The sequence below is a fragment of the Rhipicephalus sanguineus genome, chromosome 1 (assembly GCF_013339695.2).
Source record: "Rhipicephalus sanguineus isolate Rsan-2018 chromosome 1, BIME_Rsan_1.4, whole genome shotgun sequence".
NCBI lineage: Eukaryota > Metazoa > Arthropoda > Arachnida > Ixodida > Ixodidae > Rhipicephalus > Rhipicephalus sanguineus.
In genome coordinates this window covers 232,098,285-232,113,046 of record NC_051176.1, presented here as the reverse complement: position 1 = coordinate 232,113,046, position 14,762 = coordinate 232,098,285, and the positions used below count along the sequence as shown (strand labels likewise).

The 14,762-nt window shown below is 49.1% G+C and overlaps 1 protein-coding gene across 4 annotated transcripts in view; it reads left to right on the top strand.

Moving 5' to 3' along the window:
- LOC119374461 (ataxin-1-like) overlaps positions 1-14,762 on the top strand; it is a 166,264-nt gene that overhangs the window by 84,912 nt on the left and 66,590 nt on the right. Inside the window, exon 1 of one of the 4 annotated variants that reach the window (XM_037644586.2) lies at positions 13,185-13,426. The exons of 2 other annotated variants lie outside the window; for them this stretch is intronic. In XM_037644586.2, the coding sequence (XP_037500514.1) occupies positions 13,393-13,426 (34 nt within the window). In that variant the 5' untranslated portion in view covers positions 13,185-13,392. Of the gene's footprint in view, positions 1-13,184; positions 13,436-14,762 lie in introns of those variants that run through there. One more of the 4 variants, XM_037644581.2, reaches the window with a different exon arrangement.

The window sequence follows — 14,762 nt, the reverse complement described above, 5'->3', positions numbered from 1 at the left end:
AATTAACAGACTTACGGCTGCGTTATGAGTATGTTGTGTATACCGACTGCTTCTTGAATACGAGGCCACACTGCGCTGGCTCACACAGCGTTTCATTCGCAAGTTTGTTTGTTGTTGTTTTATTTTTCTGTGGCTGGGCCGCGCTCGGTACAATGTTTTGCTTTGTCGAAAACGGCGTTCTATAGTATTTAAACAAAGGCGTGTGCCGGCAACGTCGCTGCATGATCCTTCTTCGGAAAATTGCTGCAAAACACATTCGATCCCAGATTCAGTCGCGGAACCAGCAGTGACGATCGCGATTCTCGCGGCCTACAGTACAGTACAACAGTACAACGAACCTTGCTGCTCTTCGTCGGAGTGGAGGAGGGATATTAGACGGTATCGGGATGATCAACCTGGAGATACCCGGCAGCCACTGTTATCGGTAAATATACGTAATAATAGGAGTATAACGTCTGCTGGAGCCGCTGTGGCTCATCGTCTAGCTGTGCACCCATACAACACATTTGAGACAACGGACTGCCCTTCGCGCACTGAGTGTAAAGTCATTCAGAAAGGCCGACGTATCTATTGAGAACAAAGCCTCGAGGAAAAAACATGGTTGATCCCTCCGTCATAGGAATCGGTACGACACGAAAGTGAACCGTGTCTTCACAGGAGTATGGTTGATTGTTTATTGTACATTGATGTATGAGAGCTTGCACAATGTCTATTGGCGTTTGGCAGAGCACCGTCTGACGTGGATGCACCCACGTTGACGCCTAGTGGCACATCATCATCGCGACGACTAACGCCAATGATCACGATTTAACAGCTGAAGTATAGTTAACATACACCTGCCCGTCCCCACGTTGGTGCGGCCCGCAGCCGAAGCTCCCCCTGGACTACACCTTGACACAGCATATGCTGATACTAGGGCAAAGATGGCGTTAACAAGCACTGGTACCCTCTATCCACTCATTCAAAGCGTCGTCATTTGAGGAGAGAAACGCCAAGGTGTGCGCTCCCCACTAATAGGGTAACCTACGCCTGTGCAGCGCTTCAGGAACGCGAGAGGCAGAGTTCGTAGTTTGAGCCGTGAACGCGGGAAGGCGCTCCGCCTCTCCCTGGCGTGTCTCGCTCACGGAGGAAAACCTACAGGTCTCCGGCTTGTCACTACGTTTGTTCTCTTTTCTCGTCGACGAGCGCGATGTACGCATGTTTTACCACCGAGGGCTGCAAGGGGCTTTACCCAAATGGCGCTTAGATGCGTGCTCGCCACCGCCATCGCTAAAATGCAACAACCCAGACCAGGAAACACCTTTCTCGTGCTCGAAGGCCGAAAGAAAAAAGAACAACAACGCCTGACCGACTTGCGGCGTGGGCCGACCGCGGGAATCACGCAAGAGCACACAACGAGATTGGCCTCCGCCAGAGACGGGAAACGCCGCCACCCCGACGCCGCAGAATGCCAATGATCCCAACTTGCTCCATTACGGGCTGCGCTGGCGGCGAAACCCGGCGCACGGACGCGTGACGCCGCGATTGTGCGCGCGCGCGTAACAGGAGGGGATCGCTTGTTTCCTTCCGACCTGTGGGCCACACTGGGATGGCCGGAGGAGTGCATCTGTTCCACGCGCCGAGACAAAAACAGGGCTCCATCGTCGTGCGGTGTCAGCGTTGTTGATACGCGTTTTGTTTTTCTTCGCTTCGCTCGCCGCAGTGGAAGGGGGCCATCTGGCGCCGACGCGGCCACTTGTGCCCACAAGGCCGCCCTTGGCAACGTCTTGAACGATCGACTCATTCTTCGCAATTACCGCGCTGCGCGTGCTGCAGCGGCAGGCCCTGTACGCGCCACGCCGGAATGGGCCCCCGGCACGAGGGGAAAGGGGCCATCTGCGAGGCGGCTGTGCGACACCGTGTTTTCGGAAGCGGGGGCGGCTGCGTCGCTGTGTTCCTGCTCGGCAAGTGGTCTTTGCCCGCGCGTGCACAACGCTCACTGCACCCAAATGACCGGTCCGTCGCTGGTGCCGACTTGCGCGCGCTATCTGGCGCCCGTCATTCTTGCAAAGTGTCTGTATACCGGGCCGGGAAGGAGACGTCAGGGTCTTGCGCTGATATGAGTTCGTCGTAGCGCCTAGTGCATGCGCCAGGCGGATATGTTACCGAACATGTCGTGGGCAGCAGGTCGCAAGAAGTATAGCGTGCGTAGGTTTCTCATTTTGCCATACCCTCCCCCCCCCCCCCTTTCCCCATGGGAGGAGGGATAAAGTGAAGCCGGACCGACCGCGCGTCACGCCGGGGGGTACACAAAATAAATCTGGCATTGATCGATATTTTCGCCATTTGTTGCTTTATACTTTCTCTTTCGTTTTCATCTAATGTATTTTTTTTTCTAGCACCTTTGTGTGCATATATTATTTATGCTTTGTTTTTAGTGGCATGATGCACGAGCTTCCACCAAGGTAAGGGCAGAGGACGCTACGCTGCAAAACTCGAATGCGACTCGAGCGATCCGAACGCAAGTGTCGCACTCCGACTGTTGTTGAACAAACGGAGTTCAGATGTTGCTCAATTATGGCGCAATCCTGAGCGCAGTGCCCAATATTGCACGAAGTTCGCCTCTGTCCTTCGGTTATCCGCTGCACAGCACCTCCTGATTGTCTGGGCGCTCTGATGACCTCTGTGACGGTCCTAGCCGTTTAAACATTGTTTGGCTCGCTGTACACACTTCTCACCTCTGCGGAAGCTTGCCCTCAAAACAAAGAAGTAAAGAAACGAGGAAACGTCGCATCGATATATTTAACATCTTCCAGGCATATACTTTATAAATACAATGCGAACAATGCGTCGCAAGAGCTCTTTCCGCAAAATAACACGGGGTCACGCTTCGAGAGCGCAGCGCTGAGGCCACGCGCTCGGCAAAATACCGCACGAGATAATTCCGAGAAAAACGCGACACACAGTTTTGGCGGCACAAACGAAAGCGCATGCGTCAGCGCGCAAGGCTATAAGCACAAAACAAAACACTCGTAAAGAAATTCTTCTTGTCTTCTTCTTCTTGCTTATTTTTTTTTTCTTTTTTGTGTGCGTGACGCAGCATGTAGCCGAGTATTTTCTATACACGCGCACATAGTGCCTCGTGCTGGAATATCGCGCATCGAAAACACGCGTTTGTTCTGCACAGCGGGCGGGCTCATTTCTTGGAAAGTTAAAACTGCGATGCTGCTGTATATATAGAGCAGCACGTTCGCATGACACAAAAGACACATGCGCTCTCCGAGTACGCGCCCTTGACACCGCTGCCACCTTTCGACATCATCATAATCATCATCATCCCTGTCGTGACGAGCGCTGTCAAATCACGGCTACGTCGAGCTTGCGCTTTATGATTCTGTTGCGGGCGCACAGCAAAAAGCTCGGCTGCCGTTGTCGTCGATTGATACGACTCGATACGTTCGAGTCATGTAGTGTGTGTATATATATATATATATATATATATATATATATATATATATATATATATATATATATATATATATATATATATATATATATACGAAAAGATAACTTGCCGCTGGCGGCAAGTTATCTTTTCGTCCACTTTACTTTCTTCACATTTATATTCTAATTACTACAAATAGCACCCTCTATACTTTCCTTGGCATTATTGTCTGTTAGTTCTCATTAATATCCGGTATTGGTGCTATATAATTTCTAATGAAGATTGATTGATTGATTGATTGATTGATTGATTGATTGATTGATTGATTGATTGATTGATTGATTGATTGATTGATTGATTGATTGATTGATTGATCGATCGATCGTGTTCGTATTATGTTCGAGAATTCACTGTTTGATATCGTCGAATTCTGCAGTGTTACGTTTTACTCCATCAAGATGACGACGTGCTGTTCTCGTGTTTCATTGCTGTTGACCCCTCCGGCATTTTTCTGGCGCACCATCACAACGATCACTGTCATGGTGCGCCAGATAAAATCGTCTTACAATTGTTCCTCATTGTGAAAGCTTCTTAGTTCACAGTATCCGATTTGCGAATGGTCTTGCGTGTGTCAGAACGTAAGCTCTCTTTTTCTTAATCAGACGGACTCCACGCAATCTGTATTTGGCTTTCTTTCGAAAATGTCCCGCCGGCATTCGAGCTGACATTTGAAGGTCATTCTTTCTCGAACATTTCTATTCCGATTCGCCATTCCGTCATTCCTGCACTATACTATAGCAAACTGAAAAACTCGGAAGAGAAACGATACCCAGGTTGCTGTATACTTACAATGTCAGTGATCATGAAACTGAATTGTTTTCGTAGAGATGCTATAGAAAACACGGCACAACCCAAAGCGCGCGCCAAAAAAAAAAAAAAAGAAAATTCTTTAGGTGATATTGACATTGCTTGCTTTTCTTTTCTTTTTTTGTATTTACTAAATGAATTGATTGGGTGTTTTATGTCTCTACTAAAGCTATTCTATAACATTATTCCTGAGAAATTTGACAAAAGTTATACACGAAAGGCAAGGCAATCTGTGAGCGACACAGATTTACTTGGAATTCGAGCTGTTTCCACGGGGCGAGCTACGGAATCGGCAGAATAATTTTACCCCATGCCAGTGATTATGCGATACATCAAGACGGCAGTATTACGTGTACACCAGTTGAAAACAGTAAGCATTTTGATTGTTTATACGATTCGGCGCTGTAAATAAGTATAGAAGTTACGAGTTATTATTATGGCGCATAGCTATTTTTTCATCGTCATCATCATCGTCGTCAACCTAAATTGTGTCCACTGCAGGACGAAGGCATCTCCCAATGATCTATAACTCAACACAACCTGTTCTGCGCAAGCCGATTCCATTTTACGCCTGCAAATTTCGTAATTTCGTCGCTCCACCTAACACTTTGCCGTCCTCGGCCGCGCTTCCCATCGCTTAGTATAATAGCGCACGAAATGCATATTAAATATGTTTTGCGTGATACGCATAAACGAGACAGAGAGAGCATGGAGAGTAAACTTTTGTTTTGTCTCGCGTCATTAACATCTAATGTGCACCATATATCAAATTTCCCTGGCAAGAACAAATTTGGTGTATTTTATTGGAGAAACAGAGTTGGGGGATTTCGCGACCGACTTCGCACAAAGAAGAAGAGGAAGACGAATTTGGATCTTTTTCTCCCATATAGAACACGAGAGCAGCACAGTATATGTCAAAGTCCTCGGTGCAGGCCATTCCTCGCTTTGTGCCTCCCGGCGAAGAAGACGCCGCGAGCATCGAATGTAATACAGCACGCGTGCTTGTTCCATTACGAGAAATATAATAAAGCGGGGTGAACCCCAACGCTTTCAATCCCGGCTCGCCACACAAAACACATATTCCTTTTCTCCGAGCAGTTTCGGGCGAGCTCGCGGCTGAGACGTTCAATACGCCGAAAAAAAAAAAAAAGAATGTCTCAAAAGGGTCACGAGCGCCTGCGATATACACGTGCGGATAGGGAGCGCGCCAGGCCTTTGCCACAATGCCGATGTCTACCGCAGCAGCGACGTTACCTTGCGCGGCGAGAAACAAACGAGTCAGACACAAAAGACGGCGTCCTTTCAAGGTCTGCGGGAGCGGCCCGAAAATGTTTCGTGATTAAGAACATGAGAATGCGTAATCCTTTTTCTCATCAACCTGCGTGATGGCGAACCTTGAGATAACCCAATTCCGCTCGAACTGCAAAACGTCGTTCTTCTTTTCTTTTTTTTCCTGACCGTCTTCAATTCAAATGGTTCGATTAGGAACATGACACCGCGCGGCGGGGCTGCAGCCATCAAAGTGGGCAATCCGAACCGCTGGTTCGACTAGCGCGTGCGTTCGCTCTAAGCGCGCGAGTTGCGCAACGCGTTTTCAGCATCTGCGCGCGCTGATCCGGAGTCAGGGTCACGCTCGTCACCACGTGACCTGCGCTACTTGTGCGCCTGCCTGTTGCGTAAGCTCGAGCTGGAACCGCAGCTCGATCACACGGACAACGCAGATCCAGCCTGGCGTGCGCGCCAAGAACTTGCGTGGAGGAAGCTTTTTTTTTTTTTTTCTTTGCAGTGAACCAGCGAAGAACGAGAATCACATGGGCGCGCACAAGATCGAGGTCTGCCGCAACGTTGCACACAATTACCGGGTCCAGATACCGGGACCATATTCCTTGGAAATACATCGTCTAAATCTCGTTTTCTGCTTTGCCTGAGGAACGGGGGTAAGATGTGTCGTGAGGGGGCGTGCGATACCTATCGTATACACTTCTCAACGAGCCATTGTGGTACGGATTTTCTTTCCGTATTTCTCGGAAGCGCGGTAAAATCCCTTTGCGAAAGCGACAGGATGGGATAATGGGCGCACCCAGTCGAGAAAGTCCAGAACCAATAGCAAACCCGAGCCGAGTGTCACTTGCTGTTGCTGCCATTGGCTCTGTCGAAATCCAGAAACGGATAGACGAAGAGGTCAAAGGGGTGCGCTGTGGGGTTATACAGATGCAATCCAGTCGCGCTGACTCAACCGTTATGACATTATCTCGATGGCAGGGTTCAGTTAAACGGAATCTCGAGGGATCGGTTAATTATGCTCCGATTATGAGGCCTAAGATTTCATCGGTAAGATGTGCCCAGAAGTGCCTTCATACATACGCGCCGTCACCTTTTCAGTGCGGTTAGGAGCATAATGAACGTAGCAGATATATATTTATGTACCGTTACTTTCGATTTCGAGGAGGCGCAGTCGACTGTGTCAGTGCCACTGTCGTTGTCCTTGTTTTGCTTGCCTACGCGGCAAGTGTGGTAATCTTAGCGTGGTCCAGATTTGTACCTGCCATGTATTAGGAAATATTGATGAATATTTTGCCTCATTTAGTTTTTCTTACCACTGTGGCCTAAGGTAGCCTTCTTTATGAAAGTAGCCAACTTAAGCCACGGGCAGTAAAAGTAGTCAAATGTAGCCACGCGTGAGTGAAAACAACTCCTTAGGTTTCTCTTAGCGTTTTGCATGAGTTTTCTGAAGAGTACTGGAACAGCCTTTTGGTGACAATAAAAAGGACAACAGCATGAGTGTGCTAGAAATCACAGTTACTGTGATTCAATCGTACATTGCAGTATTCATTTTGCGGGAACCACACGCACCAGCTATCTGGATGGACACTGCCACTCGCTTTGGCCGATAGCTGTTGCCCCGGCTGCTGTACTTCGCTGCCCGGTCGCCCGGTTTCACGTCCATCCTTCGGGGCAGCCACGGAACCAGTCTCCGGGGCAGCGCGCCGGCTCTTCCTTTTAAACCACGCAAGCTGGCCACGCGCACCGCCGCTGCGCAGCACGCGGCACAATCTCGAGATAGCTGACGCATGCATGGTTCCAAAATGAACTTTTATGATCATTTCTTGCGTGATGACGAAATCCGAGCACCTAATATCCCTGAGTCGCAGTACGTATCACAAGCAGTTTGACACAAGCAGTTTGTCGGACATCCGATTTTAATGTCGTTGTGTGCAGAGCATCCTCGATGCGGAATACGGAGCGCTTTTTATTGTCCTGTTGACTTCCAACTTCGGTTTAATGTCGCGTTCAGCAATAGGCGGTGTGAAAATTCAGGCCCCATGCGACCATTTTTCCTGGATTCCAACCACGCATCCCAAAGCCTTTGCATTTGTATACTGCAGGACGACTGCAGGCGACAAGTTCAATTTTGGGAGCAGGAAACACACCTTGGCCGCCATGTTTTGGCACCACATACTCGAACTCGAGCTGTTGCAGCGTCACCAGATGCTCGTAATTTTCTCCAGTCTATAGGGAACCAAAAAGTAGCCAAGAAGTAGCCAAGTAGTAGCCAAGTAGCCACGACGATTTTTCTGCCGCCACCGTTCTAGAAAAGTAGCCAAATTGGCGCATAGTAGCCAAACCTAGCAACCGTGCCCACCAGATTGACTTTCGCTTGATCGGCACGTGCATAGAAGTGAATGATTAAAGAAACCTGACTAAAACGTCATATTCTGTTCATTAGCTGACTGGGATTTTCACAAGTGAGTTAACCTGGTGAGGTGCAGTTGCACTATTTTCCACACATATTATTCCACGACGAGAATTCAAGATGTAGTCTTGCCGGTACACGCCGCCGTGTCTGCCCAGCAAGACGTCTTGGGTTCGATTCCCGATGAGGGCGGAATGCAAAACGAGCGTGTACACCTTTCGCTGTCTTGACTGCTGACCCGAAGGTCGCGGCATCAAATCCCGGCCGCGGCGGTCGCATTTCGATGTAGGCGAAGTGCTAGAAGCCTGTGTGCTTACATTTAGATGTACGTTAAAGAACCACAGGTGGTCGAAATTTCCGGAGCCCTCGGCGTCTCTCATAATCATATCGTGGTTTTCGGACGTAAAAGTCCATCAATTATTATTATTATCACACCCTTCGTTTTGACGCGGCGATCAATCTCTCACAAATGCAAACACGGCTGTATATATCAGGAACAGCCGCCCTTGGTTCTGCCTGCAGACCATGCGCGGCGCCGCTGCCGCCGAGTGCGAGACGGAAGTCGGCAGCGTCGAGTGCATGGAAGTGTGCGACCTCGGATTACCCGGGAAAAAAAAAAAAAAAAAGGGCGGTCGTCAAGAGGGGGACTGCGTAAGCGATGACGTATAGGCTGCTTGGCAAAGTTGCATTGCTCCTATTAAGCTGTCACAAGGACCCAAATCTAACTCGTTCGGAGTAGACCTTTCCATCGGACGAGGACCATAGAGCAGCTTTTCCTCCTTTTCCAAGTTATGCGGGCCGGCGCGGTACTGACTGACTTTATCGCGTGCTGTGGAACGATTTGTAGACGTCCGATTACGCCGTTCTTTTAAGTACTGCAGTTAAGTGACGTTAGTTTATACGAGATTTATTTATTTATTTATTTATTTATTTATTTATTTATTTATTTATTTATTTATTTATTTATTTATTTATTTATTTATTTATTTGTAGATACTGCAATCCCACATGAGGGATTATAGCAGGGTGGGAAGTACAATCATAAGTATTCCTAGGTAAACAAGAACAAAAATACGGCAGCAAAATACAGTTCTCGGAATTACAAAAAAAAAAAAGGGAAATACTGATATACAATATTCACGAATACATGATCAACCATGGCGACAAAATACAATTCAAAATGTACAGGATAATAAATATACAGTAAAACCTCGGTGATACGAATCTCGCGGGGTTATCAAAAATATTCGTATCATCCGAAATTCGTATCACCAGAAAACATGGAAAATTAGTATGCGACAAAAAAAAAAAAGTTGACATACGTTTTGATTCAGTGTTTCTCAGGGTCGCAGCGACGTCATAAACAGCCCTGAATGATTGCCAGTAAAGTTTTTAGACGTCAACAATCATACTTGTACTCGTAAATGTACGGTGCATGCGCGCGTGTGTAATTAATGAACCACGTGTGTTGTGCCCCGTGACCGCTAGTATAGTCCCTTCCTAAACTTATTACGCTTTTCAGCATGACACGAGAGTACTGCGGCGAAAGTGACTTAAGAATCGCTTTGCACACAATAGATAGAGGCCAAGATTCTTCGCCAAGACCGTCCGCTTCGTCTCTTGGCGCCTTCGTCCACCTTTAATAGGACTTCATGGCAGACCCGCAACCCAAGTTTCAGTCTTGTTTCATAGAACGTCTGATTGCAGGGACATGGCTTGCGTCGACGTGGCAGGCACGTGTTAATACAGTACGAAGACACTGCTGCCTCGAGCGCAGGAGCACGCGTCAACGCGTCGGGAAGAAAAACCCCGACGTCAACTTCACCTGTAACCTAAACACGAAGGCGCCTAAAGGCCTCCAAGATTCGCGCCCACTATCTCGGAGGCAACGACGCACCGTGGATGGTCGCGCAGCGCGCATGTCCGCGCCCGCGCGTGACTGCCGGGTCTTCCGCGACAGCGCGCGCAGCACCTGTTCGTACCTGTGCGCTAGCGTACGTTCGTATCAAACGTCGCGGGGTGCAAATCGGTTCGCAACAACCGTATTCCAATACATTGCAGGCTAATGGGCCTTGGCCGGGACCACAGAAAAATTCGTATCACCCCGAAATTCGTACGAGCCGTGATCGTATCACCGAGGTTTTACTGTATATATATACATATACATATATATATATATATATATATATATATATATATATATATATATATATATAATATATATATATATATATATATATATATATTATGCAGTTAGACACAAGGCAAACATTTCAAGTGATGGCTGTAAAACAACGTCATTAGTTAGGTTGTTCCATACCCTGACTTTTCTCGGGAAAAATGAATACGTGAAACAATTATTGCGTGTTTGAAAGGGCGTAATAGAGAGATTATGGCGATGCCTTGTCGGATACCCAGAGGAGAAAGACAATAATTTGCTAGTGTCTATCTTATAGTGCTTCTTAATTAGCTGATATGAAAATTTGAGACGAGAAACTCGGTTTCTTTCAGTTATTGGTGGAACATTAGCTCTCGCTAGCAGTACACTAACAGAAGTGCGACCATAACTGCTGTTTATATAGATTGTCGAGACTACCGCTGTGTTTCTTTTAGGGGCGAAGCACCGGTCTCGGCGTGTCGGCGGGCATCGTCGTCTGCAGTCGCGGCGTGCATCGTCGTGTCCTCTCCATTTGCTTGAACGTAAGAGGTGGCGCCACCGCCTCAGCGCTCGCCGTGTGGCGAGAGAGAGCGAACGGCGCGCGTTGACTATGGAAACCTCTTTCTGCGATGGACGCTGAACTACCAGCTCGCAAGGAACGAGAACGCGCCCTCGCCCGCAAGAGGCAACGCCGACGCAGGCAGCGTCTGCTAGCGAGTTTCTTGATTGAAAAAACCGAGTGCTCGCACTGCACAACCGTTCGCCAGCCACCCCGTATATATATAGGCACTGGATCTTCACCTGCAATGTAGTGCCGGTGGGAGATTTCTCTTGTGCGTAGTTGAACAATAAAGATCCGCAGCGTGCACGTTAACTAAAAGCGGACTGCGGGTCTCTCTGTCTTATATTTCTTCTGTCTTTCATTGCCCTTTAGCAGTGATTTTGCTGTGGGAAACACCGACGCACACTGCATGATTCGCCCCTCCACAGGTTTCACGTTAATGGAGCTGAAACACCCTTCCCTACATGCTTCGCCGCTCCCCAATTTTTTGTAATTTGGAACTGCAGAAGTAACTACTGAAATAGAAAATTGATGGGCTGCGCAGAACGAACACGCAGAAACACACACACACACACACACACACACACACATATATATATATATATATATATATATATATATATATATATATATATAGAGAGAGAGAGAGAGAGAGAGAGAGAGAGAATGAACTTGCAGATAGCACATTTTGAAAAGGAAAAGGAAATGTAAAGGCATTTTTCCTTTCGCACCCCACACATCTGACGCCTTATGTTGCCGTAATGTCGACAAAGCATCCCTCATGCAGCTGTCGCTATTGTTTACTGGATTCGAAACGAGAGAGAGAGAGAGGGCAAGGAGATAAAAGACATAGGAAGGTGAACCAGATGAGCGTCAAGTTCGCAGATAAAAACCGGGAGAAAGCGGGCATTTCACGCACGCATGACTGCCATCGGTCGCAGAGGCCGCTGTTCTCAATAACAGTAGCAGCGCACGAATAGCCTTCCGGGTCATCGACAGATTTGTCCAGGGTCCGAGAATTTTCAATTCGGAATATGACCTGCTAGAGCCCTGTTGGCTTAGTTGCGGTCGCTAAAGAGTTGTGTTGCTGAAACAAGAAACGCCTCTGTATCCGCTGTTTCGACAAGTACTGTTTTGTTCCTTTTGGCTTGATGAAGACAGCTATCCTTGTCGAAACGTTTGCTTTAGCGAATAGCGATATTCGTTGTTCTATCTCTTAATAACCTTATTTATGGGAAAATAGAAGCAGCATTTAGACGCGATGTATACGATTGGTCTGTTATGGGATGAATGATGAAGGTGGCGCATTAATTGAAATTCATGCCGTGGCCACGTCGCACACGCTGTGTTCTCCGTCCATTGATGGCTGACGCCGTCCATGAGCTTGCCGTAAAGCTTGCCTGCGAATGTCACGGCCACGGAGCTCTAGTTATCCTTTCCTTTTCTCTTTAGCGCCATTGAAAACAGCCTCACTCTCTGTATTAGCGGTTAGTTTCCTTCGTGTTAAGTGGCTCTCATTGAATTGTCGTGGTTTCCGATCGCGTTTTGCCTATCAATCGTTCTTGAACCCCTCTTACGAATCGAATGACCTTATACAATCCCGGGCCCATATTCGCAAAGCAGTTTGCGCGATCCTGTGGTTCATATAAGAGCAGGAGGCTGACATTCGCGGTAGCGAGCGTTATACGAGTCATCGTGGCTGTACCTTGAAGAAAGGACTCTGGGGGTTAAATAAGAGCAGATTTGATGGCGACCAGTGCCGCTGAAGATTCCGAGAGGGGAATTTTTAGAAACTGCAAGGTGGTGTTTCTGTCTTTCCCCTCGCCATTTCTCTCTCGTGGCTTGTTTACATCGCTGCTGCCGGTGATGCATTCAACCATCTGGCGTCGGGCCGGAGCCGCATTTCGGGTCACCGAGTCTATGGAGTCGTGCGCCCTTGGAGCGAGCGTGCACCCCCCCACCCCGCCCGTCCAAAACGAGCGGCCTCTCGTCCGCGTCCTTGCGCAACGGCGCAGGTTGTCCACGTGCGCGCCTGGAATGCACGTGAGAGCAGACCGGCCGCTTTGTGTGGTTCGCGGTCGCTCCGCACCGCATCCGACGTGCAGGGCAATTCCGGCTCCTGACGTTTGACGTCAGCGACGGTGACATATTTCGTTTGCATTCCCGCAAGTGCGGCGACCTCGGCCGGCACCTGTGCACACGCTGGGCAGCTTTGGGGTCCTGCGCGCGGCTCAGGTATGTGTAGCGAGAGCGGTGTGGCCTCGTCGGTTGTACGCCTCTCCTTCTTCCCCATCGCGTGCATTCCTGAGTAGGCGTTACGGAAGAGCCGGCGAGGGGGAAGCCCCCAAGCAAGTTCCCTTCCTCCGCCAGGGAGGAGGAGGAGGAGCCCCCGCGCGGGACACGCACACACACAACTGGGCCGCCGCTTTGCCAAGAGCCCCCTTTCTTCTTCCAGAGCCTCCGGCGGACGCACTTTCTCCAGCTGCGCCGTCGTGAAAGGAGGAGCGCGCGCGCGGTCTTGTTGGGACGACGGAGGTTGTCGGCTCTGCGCTGGTGTGGCGCCCCCCCGGTCTGTTGCTGCAGCTGCGGCACCGCTGCTCGGATTCGACGCGCAGGGGCCGCATGCGGCCCCAACAGGCACGCGAACCCGTGGCCTTCTGGTGTGAACAGCGTGCTCCTCTTGTGCCATGAGCGTGGATCTCGTGAGAGCCCTGCCCAACGGTGAGCCCGGTGAGAGCACCCCTCCCCCTGTACTCTTCCTTCGCCGGCCTGTCTCTCTCTCTCTCTCTCGCGTCGGGGCACCATGTCAGAGACGCGGGTCCCGACGTCCGCCGAGGCTGGAGCGCCAGCTGCCACTGCTGGTGGGCGGCGACCAGCCATGGCTTCTTTCTCCATGCATGTGCGAGGCGATATTGCACCCTCGTACGAGAACTACGCCCTTGGAAGAACTTCCCGAGAGCAGGGCTAGCTCTGCGTTGCAGTTTGTGACATAGAAGCCGCTGTGCAAGTCTTACCAAATGCAGAGTAGCCCTGTCCCAAACTCTCAAGTCAGGCGCACAAGTAAAAAGCCGCCCAGTGTGTACTCGATGAAATGCCTGAAGCCTAATAGAATGCACGAATATTCTCGTCACTTGCATTACATGCGTGCATATGGGTTGTTATGGTGATAATAGCGGTCATAACTGGCGAAACGGTAGTGTTCGAGGTTGTGGTATGGTGACCTCAGTTTTGCTGTCCCATTTCCGCCTACTTTAGCTCTTAAAACTGCAAACACAAGCAAGTGTGTGTGTGTGTGTGTGTGTGTGTGTGTGTGTGTGTGTGTGTGTGTGTGTGTGTGTGTGTGTGTGTGTGTGTGTGTGTGTGTGTGTGTGTGTGTGTGTGTGTGTGTGTGTGTGTGTGTGTGTGTGTGTGTGTGTGTGTGTGTGTGTGTGTGTGTGTGTGTGTGTGTGTGTGTGTGTGTGTGTGTGTGTGTGTGTGTGTGTGTGTGTGTGTGTGTGTGTGTGTGTGTGTGTGTGTGTGTGTGTGTGTGTGTGTGTGTGTGGTTTATTTCGGTCTCCATAGATGCTTATTGAAATACTGAGACTTGGGCGTGTGCTTCTTGCTGCGCTGCTCACTGACAATGAATCTCGAGCGACGGGCATTATATGGCGCTTCGAACATTATTTGTATTTTAGCGCAGTGTTAGTTATACTGTCACCGATACGGCATCTCCTCAATTGCTCATGCGCGGCGCTGTCAGACCCGGGCACGCATTGTTAGCTGCAAGCTGTATCGGTAACGATGAAAACACTAACGCTGTCTGCTCAATAGAAAGTACCGTACTTACTCGATTGTAACGCGACCACGATTGAAGCGCGAGCGGTGACTTTTCATTGCGTCCAGGAAGAAAAAAACTGTAGTTTTGGTATTCGAGTATAACGCGAGGGTCGACTTTAAGTAGCGACAACCTGGGAAAACAAAACTCGCGTCACATTCGAGTAAATACGGTATTAGCCCAAGCAACCGGGGCCCCTAACCTTAGTGTTCTTTTGTGCTCTCCTTGCGTTCATCTGTTCCC